The 25,005-nt window shown below is 43.5% G+C and overlaps 1 protein-coding gene across 1 annotated transcript; it reads left to right on the top strand.

Moving 5' to 3' along the window:
* Positions 1-14,242: 14,242 nt before the first annotated feature.
* On the top strand, positions 14,243-24,651 carry LOC136675501 (uncharacterized). Its single transcript, XM_066652050.1, has 13 exons — positions 14,243-14,516; positions 14,725-14,914; positions 15,730-15,838; positions 18,127-18,283; positions 18,461-18,603; positions 19,173-19,332; positions 19,449-19,637; positions 19,775-19,942; positions 20,130-20,314; positions 21,225-21,723; positions 21,822-21,887; positions 22,674-22,780; positions 23,583-24,651. Exons 1-13 carry the CDS (start codon positions 14,243-14,245, stop codon positions 23,754-23,756), a joined length of 2,421 nt encoding a protein of 806 aa, XP_066508147.1. The 3' UTR covers positions 23,757-24,651.
* The last annotated feature ends 354 nt before the right edge of the window (positions 24,652-25,005 follow it).

Below are 25,005 nucleotides of genomic sequence, written 5' to 3'. Positions count from 1 at the left end.
TCTATCTATCTATCTATCTCTGTCTATCTGTGTCTATCTATCTCTGTCTATCTGTGTCTATCTATCTATCTCTGTCTATCTATTAATCTCTGTCTATCTGTGTCTATCTATCTATCTATCTATCTGTGTCTATCTATCTATCTGTCTATCTATCTATCTATGTCTATCTGTGTCTATCTATCTATCTCTGTCTATCTGTGTCTATCTATCTATCTCTGTCTATCTGTGTCTATCTATCTATCTCTGTCTATCTACCTATCTGTCTATCTGTGTCTATCTATCTATCTATCTATCTGTGTCTATCTATCTATCTATCTATCTATCTATCTATCTGTGTCTATCTATCTATCTATCTGTGTTTATCTATCTGTCTATCTGTGTCTATCTATCTATCTATCTATCTGTGTCTATCTATCTATCTATCTATCTATCTATCTATCTATCTATCTCTGTCTATCTATCTATCTCTCTGTCTATCTACCCATCTGTCTGTCTATCTACCCATCTATCTACTTATCTGTCTGTCTGTCTACCTATCTGTCTGTCTATCTACCCATCTATCTACTTATCTGTCTGTCTGTCTACCTATCTGTCTGTCTGTCTATCTACCCATCTATCTATCTACTTATCTGTCTGTCTGTCTACCTATCTGTCTGTCTATCTACTTATCTGTCTGTCTGTCTATCTACCCATCTATCTACTTATCTGTCTGTCTGTCTACCTATCTGTCTGTCTGTCTATCTATCTGTCTGTCTGTCTACCTATCTATCTGTCTGTAGAAAAAGGAGATGGGGTGAGGTAGAGAAGCTATTTACCTGGAAACAGAAGGTTTTTAGATTGGAAGCAGAAGGCGAAATGGTGTTTTTAATTATGTAACATATCAATTAAAATCAGGCTTTATTTCACAGTGCATTAGCACAGGAGTAAGGCAAGTGGTTCAAAGAAAAAAAACACGACACTGTTTCTACAGGATGCCTTTAGAGTCACTCCACACTTGGTTTTTTTTCGTCACTTTAAATTCTGAATCAATCAAATTCTCATTAAAACGCTTTAAATTACTTAAATTGTTATTTTGAAGAAACAAAACAAAAATGAAAAATTATTTGAAAAAATGAATTTTCTTGAATTAGATACAAATTTAATTTAGATGAGGCTTAAAAACCTTTTATTTTATATTATTTTAGTCCATTAGTCCATTACAAGATAAAGGTGGAATTTAATTTTAACTCATTACACTCCATCACCGTGGTAGTGCCGACATGTTTGTTTCTTTAATTAGGAGCAGAACTCTACCTTACTCTATTATAATTTTACATTTTAAAGTCGTGTTGATGTCATTCGCCCTGTTTCATCTCCAGGACTTTTATTGTGTTCTTTTATTCTCCACAGTTGTATAATGAAAGATTACAGAGATCCCCCTCTCCTTCTGGAGAAGAGAATGTAATGAACCTTTAGAGAACACAACTGGACTCTAACACCACTGCTGTACATTTAAAGACACAAAATAATGTGTCTGTGTAGTGTAACAGCAAGTGTGTGTGTGTGTGTGTGGTCAGTAGAATTTGTATTCTGCTAATAGCCTTTAATGTACTCTCATCTGAGCAGCCCAACACCTGCCACCTGCTCCACTTACTGAGATTTACTGCACACAGTGTAAATGTCATTCTCTGTCTTTCTTTGACCGACACACACACACACACACACACACACACACACACCACTGTACAGTCCTATCATAACATTTTCTGAAGTAAAAGCCAGGCTATAGCTCTGTTCAGATGGGATTAGTTTTCCGTGGGGAACCGGGGTAATGTCAGTCTTCCACAAGACGTCTGTGATGTTTACGGTGGATTCGCACTGATTCAGAATTCTCAGTGAAAATAACAGATGGGAGCAGCTACTCGATCCACACACCGACGTCACACAGCGTGGACCAGACACATCAGAGCTACTGGAGTTTTTAGCCTGTCATTCCTGTTCTGAGAACAGCCTAAAAATAGCCCTCGACCTTATCTTCCAGCGCTTCACAACAGATAACGGGCGAGAAGACGGCCAACCCTTTACTAATCCTTCACACAGACATTGGAACTGATATAAACAATGTAATGGTGACTTAAAGAGTAGGACACGTTTATAACGGAGGCTACTATTGCGCAGGAAACCTACCAACAGCCTAGATTGTTTTTGCTGTTCATTTTACAGAAGGTAAAAGCTCAGGAAACGGGAGCGCGCACTCCGGGAAAATGACTGAAATGGTCTGTTTGGACTGGATTAAATCTACTGAGATACTCCAGTAATAATCACTTTACCCCACGTCCCACAGGGAAAACTAATCCCACCGGAGTCGGGTTTAGGCCACACACTTCACAGGAGTGTAGTATACTTCACACACTATAACACACACTATAACTGAAAACTCTACAGAGATGGATCACAGGCTGTGTTCACATTACCACAGTGATTAGTCAATTCTTTTTTTTTTTTTTTGCTCAGATATTTTTGATAGCACACATTCGTGAATGTAAATCATTTGTATAAGTTTGAGGGCAGCACAGTGGTGCAACAGGTCGTGTTAATGTCACACAGCTGCAGCACCCTGAGGTTGTGGGTTCGAGCTTCAGAACAGTGCCTCCTCTACCCCTCCCTCTGACCTCTATCATCAGACCCAGGAGGACAGAGCGGTCGGGCAGGACCAGAGGCAGGATGAACATCTGAAAAACACCTGGAGGCAGGTGATAGCCAAAGAATTGTCAAGATACAAGACAAGTTTGTCTACTAAACAATAATAAATGTGGTAATTCACCTGGCGCTTTCTTTCAGAGGAACTTTAAGTATAGATTTCATTAGCTGTCAGTGGCAAAGGAGGTCAGAGATTTTTTCTAACACTGTCACATCTGTCAATGCACCACCCCCAGAAGACCACCGCCTGCTTCGCTGATCCCGCTCCACATCAGTGGGAGGTATAAGTATATCCTGGTCCTCATGAATTATACCATGTTCTACCCTGGGGCCTTGCTACTCAGGAAGAGGAACTCCAGGAGCACTGCGAGGGATTTGCTCCTCCTAATCAGCTGTGTGGGTATCCCAAAGGAAATATTCACTGAGCAGGGGACACTGTTCGGGGGTTAATGCGAGAAGTACGTAGACTGCTACAAGTTAGGCGCCGGTGCACCTCCTTCTATCATCCCCAGACAAAAGGATTGGTTCAATGCTTCAACCAGAATCTGTATTAGACATTGTGCCGCCACATCAGTTGGGATGGCATCAAGTGAGACCTGCTCTTCCACTATGTCCTGTTCATGACCCAGAAAACACAAGCTTCACTCCTTTAGAAGTCCTGTATAGGCGGAGGAAACCCACACAGACACAGAGAGAACACACCACACTCCTCACAGACAGTCACCCGGAGGAAACCCACGCAGACACAGAGAGAACACACCACACTCCTCACAGACAGTCACCCGGAGGAAACCCACGCAGACACAGGGAGAACACACCACACTCCTCACAGACAGTCACCCGGAGGAAACCCACGCAGACACAGGGAGAACACACCACACTCCTCACAGACAGTCACCCGGAGGAAACCCACGCAGACACAGGGAGAACACACCACACTCCTCACAGACGGTCACCCGGAGGAAACCCAACAAAATAATAAAGAATTCAATTTCTCGAGAGGAGTGTGACACACAGTTTGTACCAAAATTTGAAGTAGAGCTGGAGAATACGGCCAATATTTACATCACAATATGTCTCTAAGTTTCGACCAATACGACCAACAAACCATAATATCACAGACCACCTCATTTTTTCTACATTCTCTGTGCATTCTCTCCGTTCCACTGACCATACAGCAGCTCGTCATGGTTTTACAGTTATAGAGTATGTGTTTTTCTGCTTTCTGCCTGTTCTTCCAATGTTACGGATCTCCTCAGGACCCCCCCAGAGCAGGTGTGACGTGGCAGTGGGTCCTCCTCAGTGCTGCAGTGACAGTGTGGTGGTGGTGTAGCTTGTGTAATGCTTATAGGAGTTGATCAAACCCGGCGCTTCTGGTGTTTTTAAACCCTGTGTCCACTCTCTGGCCAATTACTAAAGAAATGAAGCTAATAATATTGACCTAAATCAATCTGACTGCATCAGAATTAAACTGTTAAAGTGTTGCTCAGGGGAAAAAAGTTTGTTTGCACTGCTCCACCACCCAAAGACTACGTGGAAACTCCTTAAAGGCTTTTCTTATTCCAGGTCAAATTAAATGAGCACCTCTTTAACTCTGGATTTCGTTCAAATAATAAATGTATCTCACTCACAAAAAATGCCCGGTTCATTTTTAACTCCCGTATTCGTCAGAGGACCTGGGCATGAGCCTAAATTCTAATTTCCCCCATAAATAAGTCGTTAAAATATAATATAAACACAGCATTTTACAATTTTCACATTTTAAAATAAACCCTTACATCTTTCTCAAATTTAATTCCGTTTCCCCTCCATTTTTCTCCAAAATAAACCCGAGATTCTGGGTCTAAACCCCGTCATCGCCTCGAACAGCGTCGACTTTAAAACGAACTCGCGACGAAACCGTTATTTAAAGTGGTTCACTTACTTGAGGAGGTCCTCGCGGGAGTGAGACGGTCCTCTCCGCAGTGGGCACTACGCACGCGCGACGGGGACTGCGCTTCGTTTCCTTCAGGGCGGTTTTTTTTTGCTGAGTTTGGAACGACGTTAAAGCTTTAAAACACAACGACAGTGGGCCGCTCTCAGAGAGAAATAAACGATTTCTACGTGTTCAGCTCCCGCAGAAAAACTCGCCACTCTTTGTCAACAGTCTAATGTACACTTTACACACACACACACACACACACACACAGCAACAGGTTTCAGCAGGTGGTCTGTTCTGTGTCCATCTTAACTCACTCTGACCACGACCTCAATTAGAGCTAACAATCGGCCAGAACACACTCACCCCCAACGCCACACACACACACACACACGCGTTTGTTTGTTTTATTAATTTGACTTAGACTTGATCTATATTTCTAACTTTAAAACACGTCTTCGACTTGAAATGTTATGATTTAATTTTTCAACAAACTTCCACTGTCCACAGTGCAGCATTTAAACTGAAAGGTGTGATTTAAAAAGGCCACATAACTTCTGCTCCGTTAAGGTTTAACTTAAACTTGAATAGAAATGTGACGCCGGTGCTGCAGCTTTTAAGGTTTAAAGGAGACATTACCTGCTTCTAACACGGAGATTAATTGTCTACAGACACCTTTATTTAATTTTTAAAAAGCTATCACTTGCTCTCTATGTTTACAAACCCCTCAGAGAAGCTAATTCTAATTAGCAACGTTTGACAAAGTACAGCTGCGATGCTCGGTCTTTTCCACTTGGGGGCGCCAAAGGCCACTGCTTATGAAGAAGTGCTGACCACAGAGAGACAAAACTGTGCTAATTTTACGAGACCGAAAAGTTTCTGAGTAAGTTATTTTAAAAAGCTTTTTATAAAAAGACGTTATATTAAAACACACGAGTAAACACACACGTAGCATTCTCTTCCGGTACAGTTTGAATCTCAGAGAAATAGAGAAAGTTTTCCCAGGAGATCTGGGGCCCCCTGGCGGTCCTTTCATGTAACTACAGCAGCGTGTTGTTATTTCATCTTCAAAATAACAGTAGTAACCTTAGCTACAATAGAAAAATAACATTAAAAAGTCCAGTATCTTTCTGCCAGAAGCATAATTGTTAAAATATGACTTCAATATTGAAATAAAATCTTTAAATTAATTATGATTTGCTGACTGTGGATGATTCTTCATCTTCATTCTCCACCACTGCATCTGCCGTCCCTCAGCCTCCCGAGCAGCAGGGGGCACTAGAGGAGACAGAGGAGAATTTATCTTAAAAAACACAAGAGCGAATAGGTCAGTTCCCAAACATTTACCTCACTGTGGCAAGTTAAACAAGGCCTTAGCAGCGCTGCTAAATACCGACCTCAGACCACAGCAAGCGTTAATAAAGATAATAATGACCCCCACCCCCACAGGTCAAATACGTGCCTTGTGCTAATAACCACACGTTTAATTTCATTTAGAACATGAATAATTCCCTTTAACACAAAAGTGTGACCTGATGAGGACGGACAGTGGGGCGTTGAGTGAATATTGACAAATGTGGGCACCCTTTTGTGGGAAAATTAAAGAAGTGGGACACCTTAAAGGAACAAAAGTTGGTAATTTTTTACCATAAAATTGCAGCTTCAACATGCTTCACTGAGCTGCTGTCGGGAGAATAGGGCTTCTGTCTTTGCTTCTCTGGGCTCAGCACCGCGGAAACTGCACTATGTAGGTTAGGAACCCCCAAATGATTAGTTATTCAGAAATTCAGGATTGCTCCTTTAAACCCGAAGCACTGCACAGTTTAATTCTGCTTCAAGAAAATGGGAATTAAATCTAATAGACTATGGCTTACATTATATGCTTTTAGCTTTAATCATTAATTGTATTTATTTATTTATTTATTTATTTATTTATTTAGGGAGAGGAGGCGGAGTCATTCATTTCGTAATTAAAATGTAATGGAACTTATTTAAATGTGAGTTACTTTAAAGGTTTTTGAAATGTCCTGTGACTGTGGGTCGATACTTTGGTTTCGAAATAAAAACATCATTCTTTGGTTAATATTCTGAGGTATTTACTGAAAGTACATTGTCCATGGTTGTGATGTCACAGAGTAAATGCTGTATGCCAATTGAGCAAAAGGGAACACACCAATGGGTAAGTGATCTAACTCGTGCTGAACACATTTTGCTGATCCCTCTGAGAGGCGAGAAGTTTGTAAACTGCAGCGCTGGGAGCTGGATTGTTTTGTGCCTGAAGCCCATTGACCCACTTTTCAATTGTTTTCAGTGGCAGACAATGGAGACGAATGGTTTCATAAGCAGCACACAATACCTGGGTGTTATTCAACGTGACTGTTGTACTGAGTGTGTAATTTGGTTGAATATTGTTTGTGTGTGTGGTGTGTTGTCACTTTTTGTAACCTTGCCATACTGACCCTCCTCATGCAGCCCCCTCCACAGACGTCTTCAGCACACACACAGATCTACCCCGAGTGGTGTTTTTCTATAGTTTTGCGTCAGTGCTCGTGACTGTGACGATATCTGAGCTTTGAATGGTTTCTCACTTTCTCAGGGTTCAGACCCCCCAATAAAACCCATCTTCACTCGCAAACACCACCCAAACACCCTGCTCCCAGCTGAGTATACGACCCCCCACACCTCCACACTGTGTTGGGTAATTGAGCAAAGAAAACATTTCTGTGATTAGCCTAGATATAAACACATAACACTACATATAAACTTTCACAAAGTGAAGTTCCGCTGATGAAGTTGTAGAGTGAAGCTACAGGGCTAATGTAGCTATTGGTAATGGAAAGGTCCCCTTCAGTCAATAGGGGGCAGCCTTGGTCTAATGGTTAGAGAAGAGACTTGGTACCAGAAGGTTACTGGTTCAATCCCCAGGACCCGCAGGAACATCCACAGCTGAGGGGCCCTTGAGCAAGGCACTGAACCCCAAATGCTTCACAGGCGCCGGGGGTGGCTGCCACACTAAAGAGAACTTTGTCAAACTTCGCTGAAGGAAAACCTTTACTTGTTTTACATTTGAGACTTTAATGCTCACAGCATGACATCATTTTCCTGTCTGTGTTTGTGATGTTAGTACGTAGTAAAAGCTTCCAAACCCAGCCTGGCACCTCTGACTTTGAAGACTATTTAAAGGGAATGTCTGTGATTGTGTGGAGATGCAGCTCTAAGCTCCACAAATTTTAAGGTGGAATGGTGTGTGTGAGGGAATAACACCAGTTGTTTGTTGGTGTCTGAAGTGTAAATTGTCTGTTAATTTTTTTTCACTGTTTGAATTCCCACAGAAACTCATGTGTAACTCGAGCTGTTTAGTTTTGTAGCACTTTCAGTCTGTGTTTATTTTCATGCAGTTAGCGCTCTCCTGAATTTAGAGTCAGTTCCACCTTAAGTAATGTAACTGTAACAGCAGAAATAAGTCAGTGTTACCCCCCTATGGAGCAGGAATAGAGCAACATCCTCATCTCGGTCGGTGCTTTTCAGCGTTTGGAGTCTCTCCGTTGTCTAAAAACCTCCAGATGGCGTTTCTCTGCCGTGAGCAGAGAGAGAGAAAGCCTAGCACCGGACCCAGACACTTTGTTCTTTTACCCATTTACAGACACTGGGGCTTCGTAAACACATTAGAGCGGACATCTTGATCTTATAGACATCTTCTGAATTTTATAAAAAGTGCTTTTCTCATTACAATCGTGAGGTATGCCTTTAAGGCTTTGCCATGTTTGAGCTTATTGTTCCTATTGAGTCAGTAACCCTCTTTTAATTTCAAGCTAACTTTTACAGAACGTCTCTCATATTTAGGGAAATCCATCTCCCATTTCCATTGTTTTCCTTGTCTCGTGTGGTTTGGGAATGCTGTGCTTAGCATTTTGAAGTTAAAGAGATGGAGAAGACAAGTGAGAGTGAGGGAGGAGTGTGCCGAGGGCAGATTAATCAGAAGCACATCAAACATCAAAGAGGGGACGAGAGAGGGAGGGGAGGTGTTGGATGAATAGAGTTGATCTGTGAGTTAGTGGTCTGTTCCATTTCTCTCTCTCTCTCTCTCTCTCTCTCTCTCTCTCTCTCTCTCTCTCTCTCTCTCAGCGCTGGGTTGGCTGAGGGATGGCAGGGCCTTTGTACAATAAGCACAGCAAGCACTGGGGCATCCGCCAGCGGCACGCTGCTTTCATCCTTATAGCCTCTCTCTCTCTGCCTCTCTCATTCTCTCTTTGTAGCTCTCTCTCGATCTTTGTCGCTCTGTTTGAAGCTCTCATTCTCATCTTAACCCCTCTGTTACATTGTTTATTTACATGTGTCATTCTCGTTTCATTTTTCCCTCTTGAACTGTTCTCTCTCTCTCTCTCTCTCTCTCTCTCTCTCTCTCTCTCTCTCTCTCTGCCCCTCAGCACATCTTGTTCTTCGATGCTCTTTTGAAATTTTTAATTGAACCCATGGAATATAACTTTATTTTCTCAAGTTTCATCCTTCTGCTATTTTCATTACTCTCTCTCCCTCTCTTCCCCCCTTCTCTACCCCCCCCTTTTCTCCCTTTCTCTCTCTCTCTTCTCTCTCTCTCTCCCCCCCTCTCTCTCTCCCTTTCTCTTTCCCTCTCTCTCCCCTCTCTATCTCTCTCTCTCTCTCTCTCTCTCTCTCTCTCTCTCTCTCTTTCTCTCCCCCATCTCTCTCTCTCTCATTATCAATATTACATAAGACTACAGAAGGAACAAGAAGGAAGAAGGTCCACTAATCCATTTGAAGAACAAACAATACTGTTGTAAACATTTAGAACCCAGTGTAAATGCATCCACCGTTGAACAGAAAAGTTGATAAAGTTTTATAAAATAGTTGAAGTAAATCACTCAGAGTTGTTTTTTTACATTATTTCTATTTTGATTAAGCTGTGATTTTCACTTTGAAATGTTAAAAACTGTAAATGCTCAGTAATCAGTGAAGAGAAAAGCTTTATATAAACACCATCCACAACTCAGGACCTTTTTACTTTGTGAAAAATACGAGGGTTAATCCTCCAGTTTGAAGCGAATGTAGAGAAACTGGTGACTGTTTTCTGTGGAATCATTTATGCTTTAGATACACTTTTATTTTGAAAAGTAACTAGAACCTGGGGTTTTATACCACTTTTTTTCACATTTCACATTTCCTGTCTTCGACTGAGTAAAGCTTCTAAAAGGCAACAGCAAACATTTACATATCATTTACATACACAGTACACAGCTGTTGTATTTGATTTCACTGATGGATTTTAACGATGGCATTGAGTTAAGGCTCAGAACTAAACCACGTTTCTGGGTTACAGTTATGACGAGGAATAATAAACACAGTGTCACCTTCTCATAAAAACACTGTCCCTGCTGTTACACATCCCCACTGCTGGAAGCAAACTGAAGCCGGGAAAGTAGGCCATCAGCCCGAGCCCTTCATTAGAACAATAACGAGAAAGCAGGCGGAAAATGGCTGAGCATTAACAGCTATATACTCCACTCCAAACAGACACAGATCTACTGCAGGATTCAGAGCTCTGAACAAACACTTATTTCAAACGATGCGTGCAACGAGATGTTTATTTTTATTCGAGAAGTGTGTAATACATCCTTTGACATCAGCAATGAGATTAATATTAATATTATTATAACCCCATCACGTCATTTTAATCATTTGACAGCCACCAAATTGTTTTATATTTGTGAAAACGTTGAGTGTAATTCTAAACGGGTCTCAATCACATTGACAGTGTTTTTAAAACTAAAACCAAGAGCCAAGAATAAAAGCACAATAAACATCACTCGCCGTTTTAATTTATTCAAATACACAGTGATTTTGCCTTGAAATAATGCTTTATAAAATGGTGAACATCAACTCAATCTACAGTCTGCATCTTTCTTTCTTTCGTTCATCTTTTCCAGCTACTTTTCTTGACGTTTCTTGTGAATTCACCCCGAGGCAGAGACTCACTGCTGAAGTTTCCCGCCTGGTTTTTTTTTGAAAGAGGATCAAATAAAGTCCTTGTTCTCACAGCACCACTGTGTTTCTGATGAAAGTAAGTCCATGTGGGAAAGAGGAGAGTGATGTGAACTGGCAATATTTTAATGGAGGATATAAAAGCGTGAAAGTGATCAAGGAGGGCGGCTCGTCTGTGATCACGGCGGCGCAGCTTTGAAGCGCCTGAGCTCAGAGCGGAGAGGAGCACAAAGCACTCTTTCATTCTGCAGAAAAATGACTGACGCTCTCTCTCTCTAATCTGCGTAGGGCTCCTGCTCTTCCCCTAGTCAATGAATTCAAACAACTCACCCCCCGTCTCCCTCCGGCCCTCTCACTCTCTCCCCATCCTTTTCATTCTCAGCGCTGGCAAGTTGCTCTCAATTTGCTGTTGCTGTCTTAATGAATTCAGCTGAATTCAGCTGCCCCTGCCCCCGCGGAGGCTGTATATATCTCCCGGCTCATTGTTCCTCCGAACACACTCACAGACAGATGTCCAGGGAGCGAGTGAGTGTGGGATAGAGCTGAAACTGACAGAACGCAGGCACACACCCCCCACTCTGAAGACAAAAGGGTTGTGTCTCTGAGAAAAGAAGAGAATCCCGAGTCTGGAGCTCGTTCGGTTTTGGTTTCTCCTCTTTACCTGGGACTCCCCTGCAGCAGGTGGAGCCATAATGCTGATACTGGTGCTGCCACTGATGCTGAGCGGAGGGTGTGTCGGGGCACCTGCTGGAAGAGAGGTGTACAAGATGCCACAGAGCGCGCTCAAAGGTAGGCCACGGCTTCCCATCGTTAAAGCGTCAACCTGCCTCCTGAGGAACCTCACTGTGACCTTTCGTTCCTGTCGTAACTGACGCTGTGAGGTGAACCTGAGCAGAGAGAGGGAGATGTTTCTGTGTGGACTGTAAAGCACTGGTCTGTGTTTGGAATGGCGCCTTCATACAAGGCTTTGATCAGGGATTTTCCAGAGGAGCTGCACCAGCTGGATGAAGTGTGTTTTTATAGTTGGTTTCATATAGATTTTACAGGAAGGATCTCCATAGAAACCTCTAAAGTAAACTTCAAAGTGTGTTTTATTCCAAACTAAAGCATCAAAGTAATCACTCAACTTTAGTCACAGACTCTTTAGTGACAGCTGATGATTAAACTTTAATATAATTTTATGATTTGATTTTAAATATAACAAAAAAACACATTAAAAAGAAGCCATTACTGTTGATCTCCACGGAGGTGAAACGCCTGGTTTTACAAAGAAGGAAAGTAAGAAAAATGTTAAAATAAGTGAATAACTAAGCAACTATTTCCCCACTGCTCACCTTTACAGCTTCTGTTTGACCACAGTGTGTTTCGTGGTGGTTTTTCTGCTTTGGCCCAGGGTTTGTGTGATTTTATATTTGTGTAATTCTTACTCTGATCAGTCATTTATGATTATATCATTTATGACGTGTTAAAACAAAGTTTGTATTTTGAGTCGAACTGTGGGGGAGCTGCCGGTGTGTGTCACAGGCCCATCACAGACGTACAGACAGTGACTCAGTTCAGTACAGTCACAACAGACTCTCTCTCTTTCTCTGTCTCTCTCTCTCTCTCTCTCTCTCTCTCTGTTTCTCTGTCTCTATCTCTCTCTCTGTCTCTCGCTTTCTCTCTCCCTCTCTCATGCTTTCTCTCCCTTTCATGCTTTTTCTCTGTCTCTCTCATGCTTTCTCTCTCTCTCCCTCTGTCTCATGCTTTCTCTCTCTCTGTCTCTCTCTCTGTTTCTGTCTCTATTCTCTCTCTCGCTTTCTCTCTCTCTCACTTTCTCTCTCTGATGCTCTGTCTCTCATGCTTTCTCTCTCTCTGTCTATCTCATGCTTTCTCTCTCTCCATTTCTCTCTCTCTTCATTTCTCTCCCTCTGTCTCTCTCTCTCTCTCTCTCTCCCTCTCTGTCTCTCTCGCCTTCTCTTTCTTTCTCTCTCATGCTTTCTCTCTCTCTCTCATGTGCAGTAGAGAGATAGGATACATTAATGGAGAAGTGAGTGTTGCTGTGTGTGTAGTCTGTGTTCTCAGTGTCACTGTTGGTGACAGAAAAGTGGCACAGTTCACACGAGGCCCACAGTTAGTGACGCTACAGTGAAACAGGCTACAACTCTGTGGCCCATCATTAGTTGTTTATGAAGTTGGTGAAGCCTTAGCTCAGCTGTGTTTGTGAGAAACAGCTCTGATCTGAACCAGACCTGAACACCTCAAATCAGCCATAAACCAAAACATAGTCTTCAAAAAACAACGGGAAATATCGAAAGAATCTGCAGAACATTCGGCACTAGTCTTTAACTTAAGTGCAGTCGCTTAATCTGGGTCTAGAACAGGGTCTTTTTCACCTGTCGAGCCGTACACCGACCGAGAGGTAGACGTTCTGACCCCAGAACAGAAAAGGTTTGTAACACACTCTGAATGTTTAGCTAAAATCTGTAAATTACTTTTATTTTTCCACATTTGTGCCGCAGTGTGGATGTAGTCACAGTTCAGTTCAGGAAGAAAAATCTACGTTGATATCAGCAGAAATATACATAAAAATAACATTTTCTCCACCCCACGATCCCTTTACTGATGCTTCACTGATCTCTTTAACATTCCCACGTCTCTGAAATAAAGTACATTACTAAAACTATTGGGATTTCTAAACATTTATCTTTAACTACAGCCGCATTTCCAGAAAAAGCAGAAAGTAGTGATGTGCAAGTCATAAAAACCAACAAAGGCAATATTAAAAATGTTGAAACAACTTATAAATCATCACTGTCCGAGAAAAACATGTATCTTTTTACATTTTTTGCTCAATTTTTATTTTCCTACATCATTTGAACACGGTCTGTCCATCGACCAATAGAAATGCTCCAAAATGACTATTTACATTGACTTCTTGTTATGGGTCTCCTCTGATCCCAATTAAAAGTCACTGAGGTCTTTACTGTGACACATTCTGCAGCCCCTGCTCCGTCTGTTGGTATAGTTCCCAACAAAAGTTCAGATTTCCTCTTGATCTTTGTGTGTTTTAGTGATAAATGAGTCGGCCTTTGGTTTGGAGAAGTTTGATAACTGCTCTGAAGGAGTAAAGCGACTTTCTCATGACTGAATGTCTTCTCTCTCTCTCTCTCTCTCTCTAGCTCTGTCTGACAGGGGCACTGTGGTGATGGAGGCTGCACTCTCACATGCTCTGTCTGCGGTGGATAAAGCGATATCAGAAAGGAGCAAATCTGAAGCTGGCTGCAGAGGCTGTATGCCTTGTCTATTTCAGGACTGTGGACAGCGCTCAGGAGCATGTGGTGAGAACTCACGCGTTAACTAGAGAACACCATCATAAAAGACCAACACCAGGAAACACCACGGAAAACTGGACCTGTTCACACGGGTCAGAAAATCACATAAACCCAAACCCTGACCCAGTGTACAGTGCTGTGGCCTACACTTCAGGGCTCTCACTTTGCCCCAGCTCAGCTCCTTCTCTTGTGGTGAAACAGAGCTGAAAACCCAAGCCACTCTGAGCCCAACACTTTCGTTAAAGCATCATAGACTACGCTTATTTTTTTTAAAACAATGCCCTGAATTTCTTCTGTGATTGCAGTCCTAAGTCAGCGGTGATGATAACGATTAATGGGTCTGTCTCCTGCAGCGTCTGCAGAGTCACTGCTGATGGAGCCGAGCTGTGACGTAATCAGACGTGCTCAGAGTTTGTCAGACGAGGGTGATCGGAGCTGGGCACTTAGCCAGGCTTGTGGCTTCTACAGACGGCGCTGCTCCAACACACAGCTCCTCTCCGACTCCTGCCTCAGAATCATGGGGGAGAGCTGCAGCTCCAGAGTGTTACAGTGCAGTCTTCTGAACACCATGCAGAATCTAGAACCGGTTACACAGACCAGAACACAGGGTATACACTCTCTCTTTCTGTCTCTCTCTCACACACACACACACACACAGAGCTCCATACAAGATCAGGACACGAGGTCAATCACGCTTGCTAAATGGGTTATTTGTGCCATTTACTTGTTTAACGTTGTAGTTTCACACTAAAAAAGATTCTGCTTTAGCTTTAAAGCCCCAAGTGCAAACCCCACTCTCTTTTGTGCACATTGCAGCTGTGTGTGGTCAGCGGGTGTCCGTGGGAAGGAACCTGACCCAGCCACGCTCTCGGATCGTCGGTGGCTCTCCAGCGCCCCCTGGCAGCTGGCCTTGGTTGGTGAACCTGCGGCTGGATGGGGCTTTGATGTGTGGGGGAGTTCTTGTGGACAGCTCTTGGGTCATTACCGCTGCACACTGCTTTACTGGGTAAAAGCCTACACTGTCACTTACATTACAGCTCACTGTATAGCGCCCCCTTTCCTCCAGGGGATTTATTGCATTTACTGAGTTTATCCCAAATCCTTGGCATTACTTAAAGAGTTTTCCGTTCTGGAGGTCATCTGGAGGTCATCTGGAGGTCCTGGAAGTGCTCATGAAAAGTATAAATCAATTCAATGTATTTGTTTTTCATGATGGCTACTTAAAAAAAAAAAGTAGCAAACCACTGAAACAACTTCACAGAGAACAACTCAGGTGTCATTCTGTTGTTTTAGGTTCCAGTCTGATCTCTTAAGGGTCCAGATGTTCACACATTTTTAGTAAATCTGATCAGAAATGTCTATTTGATGATTTCTGCTGTGGGGGACTTTCTGAGCTTATATCATTCCACTGGCTTTCGTTTTGTTTCATTTCATTTTCAGTTTTGTGAACTCTGCCCAAATTAATCCTTCGGTTTCCGCCCGTTTTTAAGTGAATTGCCTGGATACAGTGTGTGTTTACAGTCCAAAAGGAAACACCCTGAGCAGCAGTGGACTACCACTTAAACTTGGATGTTGGATCTCTTCACACCTCCTTTAGACTGGAGCTGGAAAGGCAACAGAAAACCGTTGTGTATAAACTCACTGTTCCACTCCCGGCTGAACCCAGGGCATCACTGAGATCACTATGAAGCCCACTTCATGATTTATGAATATTAAATGTTATTCGTCTTGTCACGCTGCACGATGCCCTTAAACAGGAGCAGAACTTACTCTTTGTGAAATAATACAGTGTTCTTTCTCTCCCTCTCTCTGTAAGTGTAGAAGCCGCAGTGAGAGTTACTGGACAGTTGTTGTTGGGGAGTTTGACATCACTAAGACTGACCCTGACGAACAGGCCTTGAAGGTCAATCGCATCATCGCACACCCCAAGGTCAGGACATTTCACCTTGAAGAAGTTGAAGGGCTGCCCAAAGTTAGCACAGGCTTTGGACCATGAGAACTTTACTCTAAGGTCACAACTTCACCCAGTAGAGAGCGACCTCTGTGTAAAGAGAGTACACAGGAAGATTTAACCATAATGATTCAAAATACTAAAAAATATTCAGTATATATTTAATTCACTCATCGTCTCTGACCCTTAATCAGTGTATAGTATAATTTAGTTTACAAACTCCATTCTGAAACCAGGGCGTCACAGTGGAGCAGCAGGAAGTGTCTCTGTCACATCTCCAGGGTCCTGAGGTTGTGGGTTCGAGGCCAGCTCCGGGTGACTGTCTGTGAGGAGTGTGGTGTGTTCTCTCTGTGTCTGTGTGGGTTTCCTCCGGGTGACTGTCTGTGAGGAGTGTGGTGTGTTCTCCCTGTGTCTGTGTGGGTTTCCTCCGGGTGACTGTCTGTGAGGAGTGTGGTGTGTTCTCTTTGTTTCTGCGTGGGTTTCCTCCGGGTGACTGTCTGTGAGGAGTGTGGTGTGTTCTCTCTGTGTCTGCGTGGGTTTCCTCCGGGTGACTGTCTGTGAGGAGTGTGGTGTGTTCTCCCTGTGTCTGCGTGGGTTTCCTCCGGGTGACTGTCTGTGAGGAGTGTGGTGTGTTCTCCCTGTGTCTGCGTGGGTTTCCTCCGGGTGACTCTCTGTGAGGAGTGTGGTGTCTTCTCCCTGTGTCTGCGTGGGTTTCCTCCGGGTGACTGTCTGTGAGGAGTGTGGTGTGTTCTCTCTGTGTCTGCGTGGGTTTCCTCCGGGTGACTGTCTGTGAGGAGTGTGGTGTGTTCTCCCTGTGTCTGCGTGGGTTTCCTCCGGGTGACTGTCTGTGAGGAGTGTGGTGTGTTCTCTCTGTGTCTGCGTGGGTTTCCTCCGGGTGACTGTCTGTGAGGAGTGTGGTGTGTTCTCTCTGTGTCTGCGTGGGTTTCCTCCGGGTGACTGTCTGTGAGGAGTGTGGTGTGTTCTCTTTGTTTCTGCGTGGGTTTCCTCCGGGTGACTGTCTGTGAGGAGTGTGGTGTGTTCTCCCTGTGTCTGCGTGGGTTTCCTCCGGGTGACTGTCTGTGAGGAGTGTGGTGTGTTCTCTCTGTGTCTGCGTGGGTTTCCTCCGGGTGACTGTCTGTGAGGAGTGTGGTGTGTTCTCTCTGTGTCTGCGTGGGTTTCCTCCGGGTGACTGTCTGTGAGGAGTGTGGTGTGTTCTCCCTGTGTCTGCGTGGGTTTCCTCCGGGTGACTGTCTGTGAGGAGTGTGGTGTGTTCTCTCTGTGTCTGCGTGGGTTTCCTCCGGGTGACTGTCTGTGAGGAGTGTGGTGTGTTCTCTCTGTGTCTGCGTGGGTTTCCTCCGGGTGACTGTCTGTGAGGAGTGTGGTGTGTTCTCTTTGTTTCTGCGTGGGTTTCCTCCGGGTGACTGTCTGTGAGGAGTGTGGTGTGTTCTCCCTGTGTCTGCGTGGGTTTCCTCCGGGTGACTGTCTGTGAGGAGTGTGGTGTGTTCTCTCTGTGTCTGCGTGGGTTTCCTCCGGGTGACTGTCTGTGAGGAGTGTGGTGTGTTCTCCCTGTGTCTGCGTGGGTTTCCTCCGGGTGACTGTCTGTGAGGAGTGTGGTGTGTTCTCCCTGTGTCTGCGTGGGTTTCCTCCGGGTGACTCTCTGTGAGGAGTGTGGTGTGTTCTCCCTGTGTCTGCGTGGGTTTCCTCCGGGTGACTGTCTGTGAGGAGTGTGGTGTGTTCTCTCTGTGTCTGCGTGGGTTTCCTCCGGGTGACTGTCTGTGAGGAGTGTGGTGTGTTCTCCCTGTGTCTGCGTGGGTTTCCTCCGGGTGACTGTCTGTGAGGAGTGTGGTGTGTTCTCTCTGTGTCTGCGTGGGTTTCCTCCGGGTGACTGTCTGTGAGGAGTGTGGTGTGTTCTCTCTGTGTCTGCGTGGGTTTCCTCCGGGTGACTGTCTGTGAGGAATGTGGTGTGTTCCTGCCTTGTACCCAGTGATTCTGGGAAGGCTCCTGACACACAGCCGCCCTGAACTGGATAAGGGTTACAGACAATCAATGAATGATTGCATTCTGAAACCTACATACCTTTGCAAAATGGAATGTCAACACCTGGGTCCAAATTGCCTTGGTGAAGTACAAAATTCTGATTCAGTGCAGAATACTTGCTAATTTCAAGCCCTTCTGTTCGGTCAGGTCTCTTCTACCTCGTCAAACATGTAGCACGTGCCCTGTCCTGTAAATCTAACCAATCGTTTCCTCATAATCTTCTCTTGCAGTTCAACCCAAAGACATTTAATAATGACATTGCTCTGGTGGAGCTGAGCTCTCCTGTGGTTCTATCGGAGTTGGTTACACCTGTCTGTTTGCCCTCTGACCTTGAGCCGCCTGCTGGTACACCTTGTCTGGTGGCTGGATGGGGTTCACTCTATGAAGGTAAACGAACGATCAGAACACAAACCTGTTTAATCCAGTAATGATTTTGTTGATTTACCTCGTAAGATTTTTCTTGAAAATGCTAAAATACCTTCAACAGTATGAAACTTATTGTATTTTATTACATGTGATAGTTCTGTATATTTCTGAAGCATTGACGTGTTTGTGTTTGTGCAGATGGTCCGGCGGCTGACGTGGTGATGGAGGCGAAGGTTCCTCTGCTCTCTCAGGGCACATGCAAAAGTGCACTGAGTAAAGAGCTTCTCACCAACACTATGTTCTGCGCTGGCTACTTGTCTGGAGGCATTGACTCCTGCCAGGTATTTAACCCATTCCTACTCAGTGGGTTTAGTGTTAAATTACACACATACTCACGCTTAAGCTGCTTCCCGCATATGATCTAATTCCATTCAGCATCTTGTCTGCCACCTCCCCAGCTTTTTGCAGTAAACATTGAGATGACTTTAGATGGTGAAATATTTCTGTAAGGTTTAAATAGTACGAAGGCACTGATCTTTATAGCTCACACCTGACACTAGTCTAGTAACGCAGATGGGGGTTAGTGCGGGAGAATCATTTAATGAAATAAATAAGACACAAAGACAAGCTACAGTTGCCAGAAGTTACAACACTGACAGAAGGAGTGAGAATAGAACGAGAGCGTTAACTAAGACTACAGCTAAGGACACTAAACCGAGGCGGATAAACATGGAGCATCACATGACCAGAGAGAACACGGGGGGGCTAGAAGATCACATGTCAAAGGGAGCACAAACCGGAAAGAAATCACATCACAGAACCCAACACACGTGACAATGGTGACCATAACGCTCACGTGCAGCTCCTCTACCATACTTTATCATCTCCTGCTTTTCTTTTCTTTCTGAAGGGGGATTCCGGTGGCCCACTCATCTTTCAGGACCGTATTTCTGGACGGTTCCAGTTATTTGGGATCACGTCGTGGGGAGATGGCTGTGGAGAGAAGGGCAAGCCAGGTGTATACACACGTGTCACAGCCTTTACCGACTGGATCCTCAGGGAAATTCAGAGTGAGTTCACACTGCTGAAAAAACATGTAATAAGGATTATACAGGAAATAAATATTCTTTGATGTTGTAGTTGTAGTGGCGGTTGAGTCTGAAGTGTTGTCTATGTTCAATCACAGAATCAGTCGGCAGCAGGGAACCCACCTGTCCTGAGCTTTTGAAGACATCTGATCTGTTGGAAGATCAGCAGGTGTCAGAGTTCAACTCGCTTTGTCGTTTCTACACACTGAGCTGCCCTTCCAACCTGGACGCCACTGCCTGCGAGCAGCAAGCGCAGGAGAAGTGTCAGAGCCGTTTTAAAAAATGTCGTGAGTAAACGGATTTACCATAACGCTTATTATATTAATTACTACAACTCATTTACCACATACACGCTGTGCAGAGCTTCAAAACTACCTCGTTATATGTAATCCATTAATTTCCCTCTCTGTATCTACTTTTCTAGAGCTGCGCTCGTTCCTACAAAGTCTGTTGGATCTGTTGCAGAGGGCCGATGATTACATTAGAGACAAAGTGGACCTGACCTTTTTCACACAAAGTCTTCCTCAGCTGGTGGAACACGTCTACAGTTCTGCCATGACAACACGGACACGCCGACACGCCTTTAAAACAGGTATTGCCAATCACTTGCCTCTTGTCGTTTTCACCCTCTCACAGCAGTCATGAGCGCATAATACACACATGATTTAAGACCTTCCTTGGATTCACTACAAAATAATCAAAAAATTAGACACACGGCCAAACGCTGATATAGTTTCTCTCCCAAATGTATTTTAGTAATTAATGTATTGTTTTAAAAGAACAGGTAGTACCCACCTCAATGCCTGCCACCGCTGCCTGGACGCCTCCATCTTTATTTGAACACGTGGGCTCCCTAGTGGACGACTGGGAGAACTACCTCAACCGTGTCGCTGAGGATATGGAGCAGCGGGAAGCCCTCAAAGAGGTGAAGCTGCAGCATAAAGAGGAAGAACTCTTTCAACAGGTGAGAACAATCACCAATAATATGTATTTTTTAGGTGTATGTCTTAGGTGTACATCTATAAACATATTATAGACCTCAACACCTTTAACTGGGTTCATGAGACACGCCCAGCTTCTGTGACTAGAATTTATAGAAAAATATTTCCTGAAAAATCTGAAAACACTTCTCTCAAAGAGAATGTTTATAAAGACAAAGTGTTTACTACGGAAGCCCTGAAGTTCAAGGTCAATAAAAAATGTGGCTAAATCTGCTTTGTGACGAATTTCTGTTGTGAAAAGCGCTATATAAATAAAATTGATTAGTTTAGGAAAGTTTAATGTTTGTTCCTGGGAATAAGTTCCATATTATTTATTTATTATATATTATTTATTTATTATATTTTATTTATTTATTATATTTTGTATGCCTGTTATACACACCAAAAACAGTTGATAGTTGATATATAGCATATATAAATATATAAATTATGAATAATTATTCACAGTTTACCTTGTCTCTCGCGGGGCTGAATAACGGTCGGTTTGCTCGTATTTCGGCGGCGGCCGCTGTATTGAGTTGGACTGCTCCCTTGTGGTCAAAGTTGGTACAGCATGCTAATTATTAGCACCTTATCAAAATCCCTCTCCTTTTTTTGTTTGAAGGCTAAAATTATACAAGTGTTGCTAGAAATATTTTTTCAACTGTTTATTTTTAGGGAAAATCTATGTTTTTTTTATTTACATTGAACTTCAGGGCTGTTATTTACACACATTAAACACAAAACATGTTTTTTGCTGAGTTTCCTGTTACATATTATTTCCCACACTGAACTGAATAACTGACTTTTTGACAGGAATTTAAAAATAAATGAAGGATGGTCTCTGAATCTGTCGGATTTTCAGGCGAGGAGTAACGGATGTAATGTTTTTAGGGCAAGGAGTCAACTCTTCATCAGCTTGAGGGCGACTTGCTCTCCACGATTGCTGTCCTCCGCTCCAGAATGGCGTCTCGCCAAACTCCAAGGCCAGACGGACACTTTTGGATGGATTTGGTCATTCCCAGCAGCGAGTCTGGAATTCCGCCCAGTGGAGCAGATCCACGCTCTAAGGATGACACACTTTTGTTGGAAAAATGGAGAAATCTATTGCATCAGTCTCTAACTGGAAGCAGTGCAGAAGATCAGAAAGTCGGAGTGAGCGAGACAGGACGTCTACTGAGCACCATCTTTCCTGGCCGTGATCAGACTCTTGACCCTCCACCTGTTGGTGCTCAGACACTGGCTTTATCTCAGGAGTTTAAGAACCTGGAGGTCTCTGCGGTGGATGGATCTCAGTCGCTCACGTCTTCAGAATCCCTAGTGGACAGAAGTTCAGCCGTGACTAGCTCCACCCCGACCAAGCTTCAGCTATCCTCCAGCAGAAGGAAGAAAGGTGAATTTTATCCATATTTCTACACCATGTAAATACAACATTAGCGTATGAATATGTGTTGAAATGATTAACACATTTTAATCTGATTATTTTTCTAGAGCTTCCACAGAGGAGGCAGCGGAGAGAGTTGCACAAGAGACGGATCCGTGGAGCCACCAACAAAGGTATCTTTAACCTTTCAGCATCAGGCAGAGAGAAGTTTGTCATAATCCCAAATAACTCCAAGTTAAAAAAGAGCTGAATTGTTTTGGCCAAAGACACGCCACTCATTAAAAGACATGTCACTCAAATGCTAACCCACTAAACACAGGCAAAGCATAACCCTCCTGTTTTCACTGATTAGCCATTTTTGGATGAATTACTGCTAGATCTCAGCTGAATTTAGTTCACAAAGCTGTTGAGTTCAGTTCACTGGACACACACGCAGACACTTCAACATTAGCAGAAACGTTTGTGCGTGGTGGAAATTTTCTGAGTGGCAGGTGGGGGTTAGGGGTCAGTAGTGAATTGTGGGAGGAGGACAGCGCTGTTAATTCACTTCCCTGCCACCAGTTTCCCCACGCCCATTCTCTAAACATTAGGCCACACTGCCACTGTGTGTGTGTGTGTGTGTGTGTGTTTGTACATAATGAAAATGCATAGAAAGACGTATTAAACAGGGTTTTTAATTGTTGCTTAGATAAAATAGATGAAGACGCTATGCTGAATTTATTACATTTAAAAAAAGAAACTACTGACTGTACATCTTCTTGCTAAAGCAGGTTTTACAGGTGCCTTTATGCTACACTATGAAACAATACAATTACTCATCTTCGTAACGGCTGCATGATTAAAACAGTTATTAGGTTTTTCGTATTTGGAATTTAGGCACATGAAAAGTCAACAAAAGAACTGTACGAGTAGGGAAGCGCCACAAGGAAAATGAAGGAGTACATGTCTGTGTTTTGCAGTGTGTCCTGGGGTGGCTGAGTCAGCTCAGCAGGTTGTTGTTAACAGAGAAACATACAGCTGGATCCTAGATGTTGCTCCTAGCAATGTCAACATGAACTTCCAAGAGGTGAGCGATGGTGTAAGTGAGTATTTCAATAAGACTCACTCTCTGCACTCAGCGAATAAATCATGTTATTTATGGTTCCCCTTGTTTTGGTCATAGCCAAACGTCAGTGTTTTATTAGTGTAACTTACGTGTACTAGCTTCTAGATTTCTGAAGAAAGTACATGGAGGGAATTTTAATTGGTGCAAATATGTGGGGTTGTGGGTTCGAGTCCCGCTCCGGGTGACTGTCTGTGAGGAGTGTGGTGTGTTCTCCCTGTGTCTGCGTGAGTTTCCTCCGGGTGACTGTCTGTGAGGAGTGTGGTGTGTTCTCCCTGTGTCTGCGTGGGTTTCCTCCGGGTGACTGTCTGTGAGGAGTGTGGTGTGTTCTCCCTGTGTCTGCGTGGGTTTCCTCCGGGTGACTGTCTGTGAGAAGTGTGGTGTGTTCTCTCTGTGTCTGCGTGGGTTTCCTCCGGGTGACTGTCTGTGAGGAGTGTGGTGTGTTCTCTCTGTGTCTGCATGGGTTTCCTCCGGGTGACTGTCTGTGAGGAGTGTGGTGTGTTTTCCATGTGTCTGTGTGGGTTTCCTCCGGGTGACTGTCTGTGAGGAGTGTGGTGTGTCACCCTGTGAAGGAATGGCACCCCCTTCAAGGTGTGTTCCTGTCTTGCGGGTATAGGATAAGGGTTACAGACGTTGAATGAATGAATGATATTATAATGCATATGTTGGAATATGTTCAGTTAATGAGTCTAAATCTAACATTTTCATGTGCTACTGTTAATTGCTTTAAAACATGGGCTTACTGTGCATCTTTGTGTTGTTTCAGGTGCTGGTTGACCTCACAACAAAAAATGAACGTGGACTTTATAAGGCGCGAGTCAAGGCCAACGTGGGAGGACGCCCTTTAACCTTTTACAGTCTTGTAGGATTGGAGAATGAGTCGTTCTACCGTAGCATGCCACGTATTATTGCTCTCGCACTTGATGCACTTAAAACCTAAAAATGCCCAAAAAGTCACTTTACTGCACAACGACGGCACTTCAGTCAAGATGCGGTCGATCGAGTTCTGCTTTGTTTGGATGCAGTATAAACCTCTGGGGCCTGTGGCTGATTGCAGAACAATGCGGCATCTTCCACTCGGCCTCAGCTGTCAGTTCTGTGGTTTGCTGATGGACAGAACTGAGTCCAGATCAAACTAGAGGCTGAAAGTGAATACCACGCTGAAAGCTTGGATGTTGGGTTCCAGAAAAGATGTGTAAGGATCTCTAAACTTTGTTGCTCTGAGTCATTTTTTGGCAGTCTTTTAAAGTGTATGACGTCACAAAACTGGTACCTGCTCAATAGGTGAAAAATATTGTAACATTCTTTTACTCTTTCATTATGCAAGTTATTTCCTTTAAAAACGGGACCCTTCTCGTGCGATTAAAGGAAGACCTCGGTCAGAAACATATAATAATTGAATGTCACTGATTAGCATTCATTCATATGATATTCAGTGATTTCTAACTTAATTTTTAGCAACATTGGTGTTTTTTATTCCATTAAATTATGTATGTTTCAGTTAAATTACGTCAAGCAGGAACTGTGATGTCACACTGTGCATGTGGACATTCTGAAGGTGGTCTTATAAAGATACGATACGGACTGATCACATTGCTTCAAATCTGTCTGGGAATGGAACTCCAATAAATGTAGACATTTGAAGATGGTCACCAGGGAAACACGTATTCCCCGGAATGCACTGAGACCAGGCAGGTGTTATTATGGTAAACAACCACCACGACAGGTTTCTTTAACTTATTTAATGAAAGCTCCTGTGGAACAGGACCGGTAGCGTTTAAATCTGTATTATATATTTATTTGTATAAAGAACATGAGTTTGTATTTTTTTAAGAAGAAACACATTTTGCAAATGAAATAAAGGAAGATCAATGCTATCATTGTGTTCATCTGACATTACACAAACACTTGGCTTTGTCCAAAACAATGAATATATTGTTTATAATTTCCAATTACGGTCATTCATTCGCTGTCGGATTCCAGTTCAGGGCGGCGGTGGGTCTGGAGTCTACCCGGAATCACTGGGTGCAAGGCGGGAATACACCCTGGAGGGGGCGCCAGTCCTTCACAGGGCGACACACACTCACACACTCGCACCTACGGACACTTTTGAGTCTCCAATCCACCTACCAACGTGTGTTTTTGGACATTCACTCACAAAAGTGCTCTGTGTTCAAACTAAATATTTA

This window comes from Hoplias malabaricus, chromosome X1 (assembly GCF_029633855.1).
Source record: "Hoplias malabaricus isolate fHopMal1 chromosome X1, fHopMal1.hap1, whole genome shotgun sequence".
Classification (NCBI taxonomy): domain Eukaryota; kingdom Metazoa; phylum Chordata; class Actinopteri; order Characiformes; family Erythrinidae; genus Hoplias; species Hoplias malabaricus.
Note: the sequence above shows the minus strand (reverse complement) of the source record. Positions and strands in the feature narration are given on the sequence as shown.

Coding starts and splice junctions, on each gene's coding strand:
- LOC136675501 (XM_066652050.1), top strand. CDS start 14,243: ATGGGTCTGTCTCCTGCAGCGTCTGCAGAGTCACTGCTGATGGAGCCG. Junction 21,724..21,821: donor CTCCAGCAGAAGGAAGAAAG/GTGAATTTTATC, acceptor TTATTTTTCTAG/AGCTTCCACAGAGGAGGCAG. Junction 22,781..23,582: donor TCAACATGAACTTCCAAGAG/GTGAGCGATGGT, acceptor GTGTTGTTTCAG/GTGCTGGTTGACCTCACAAC.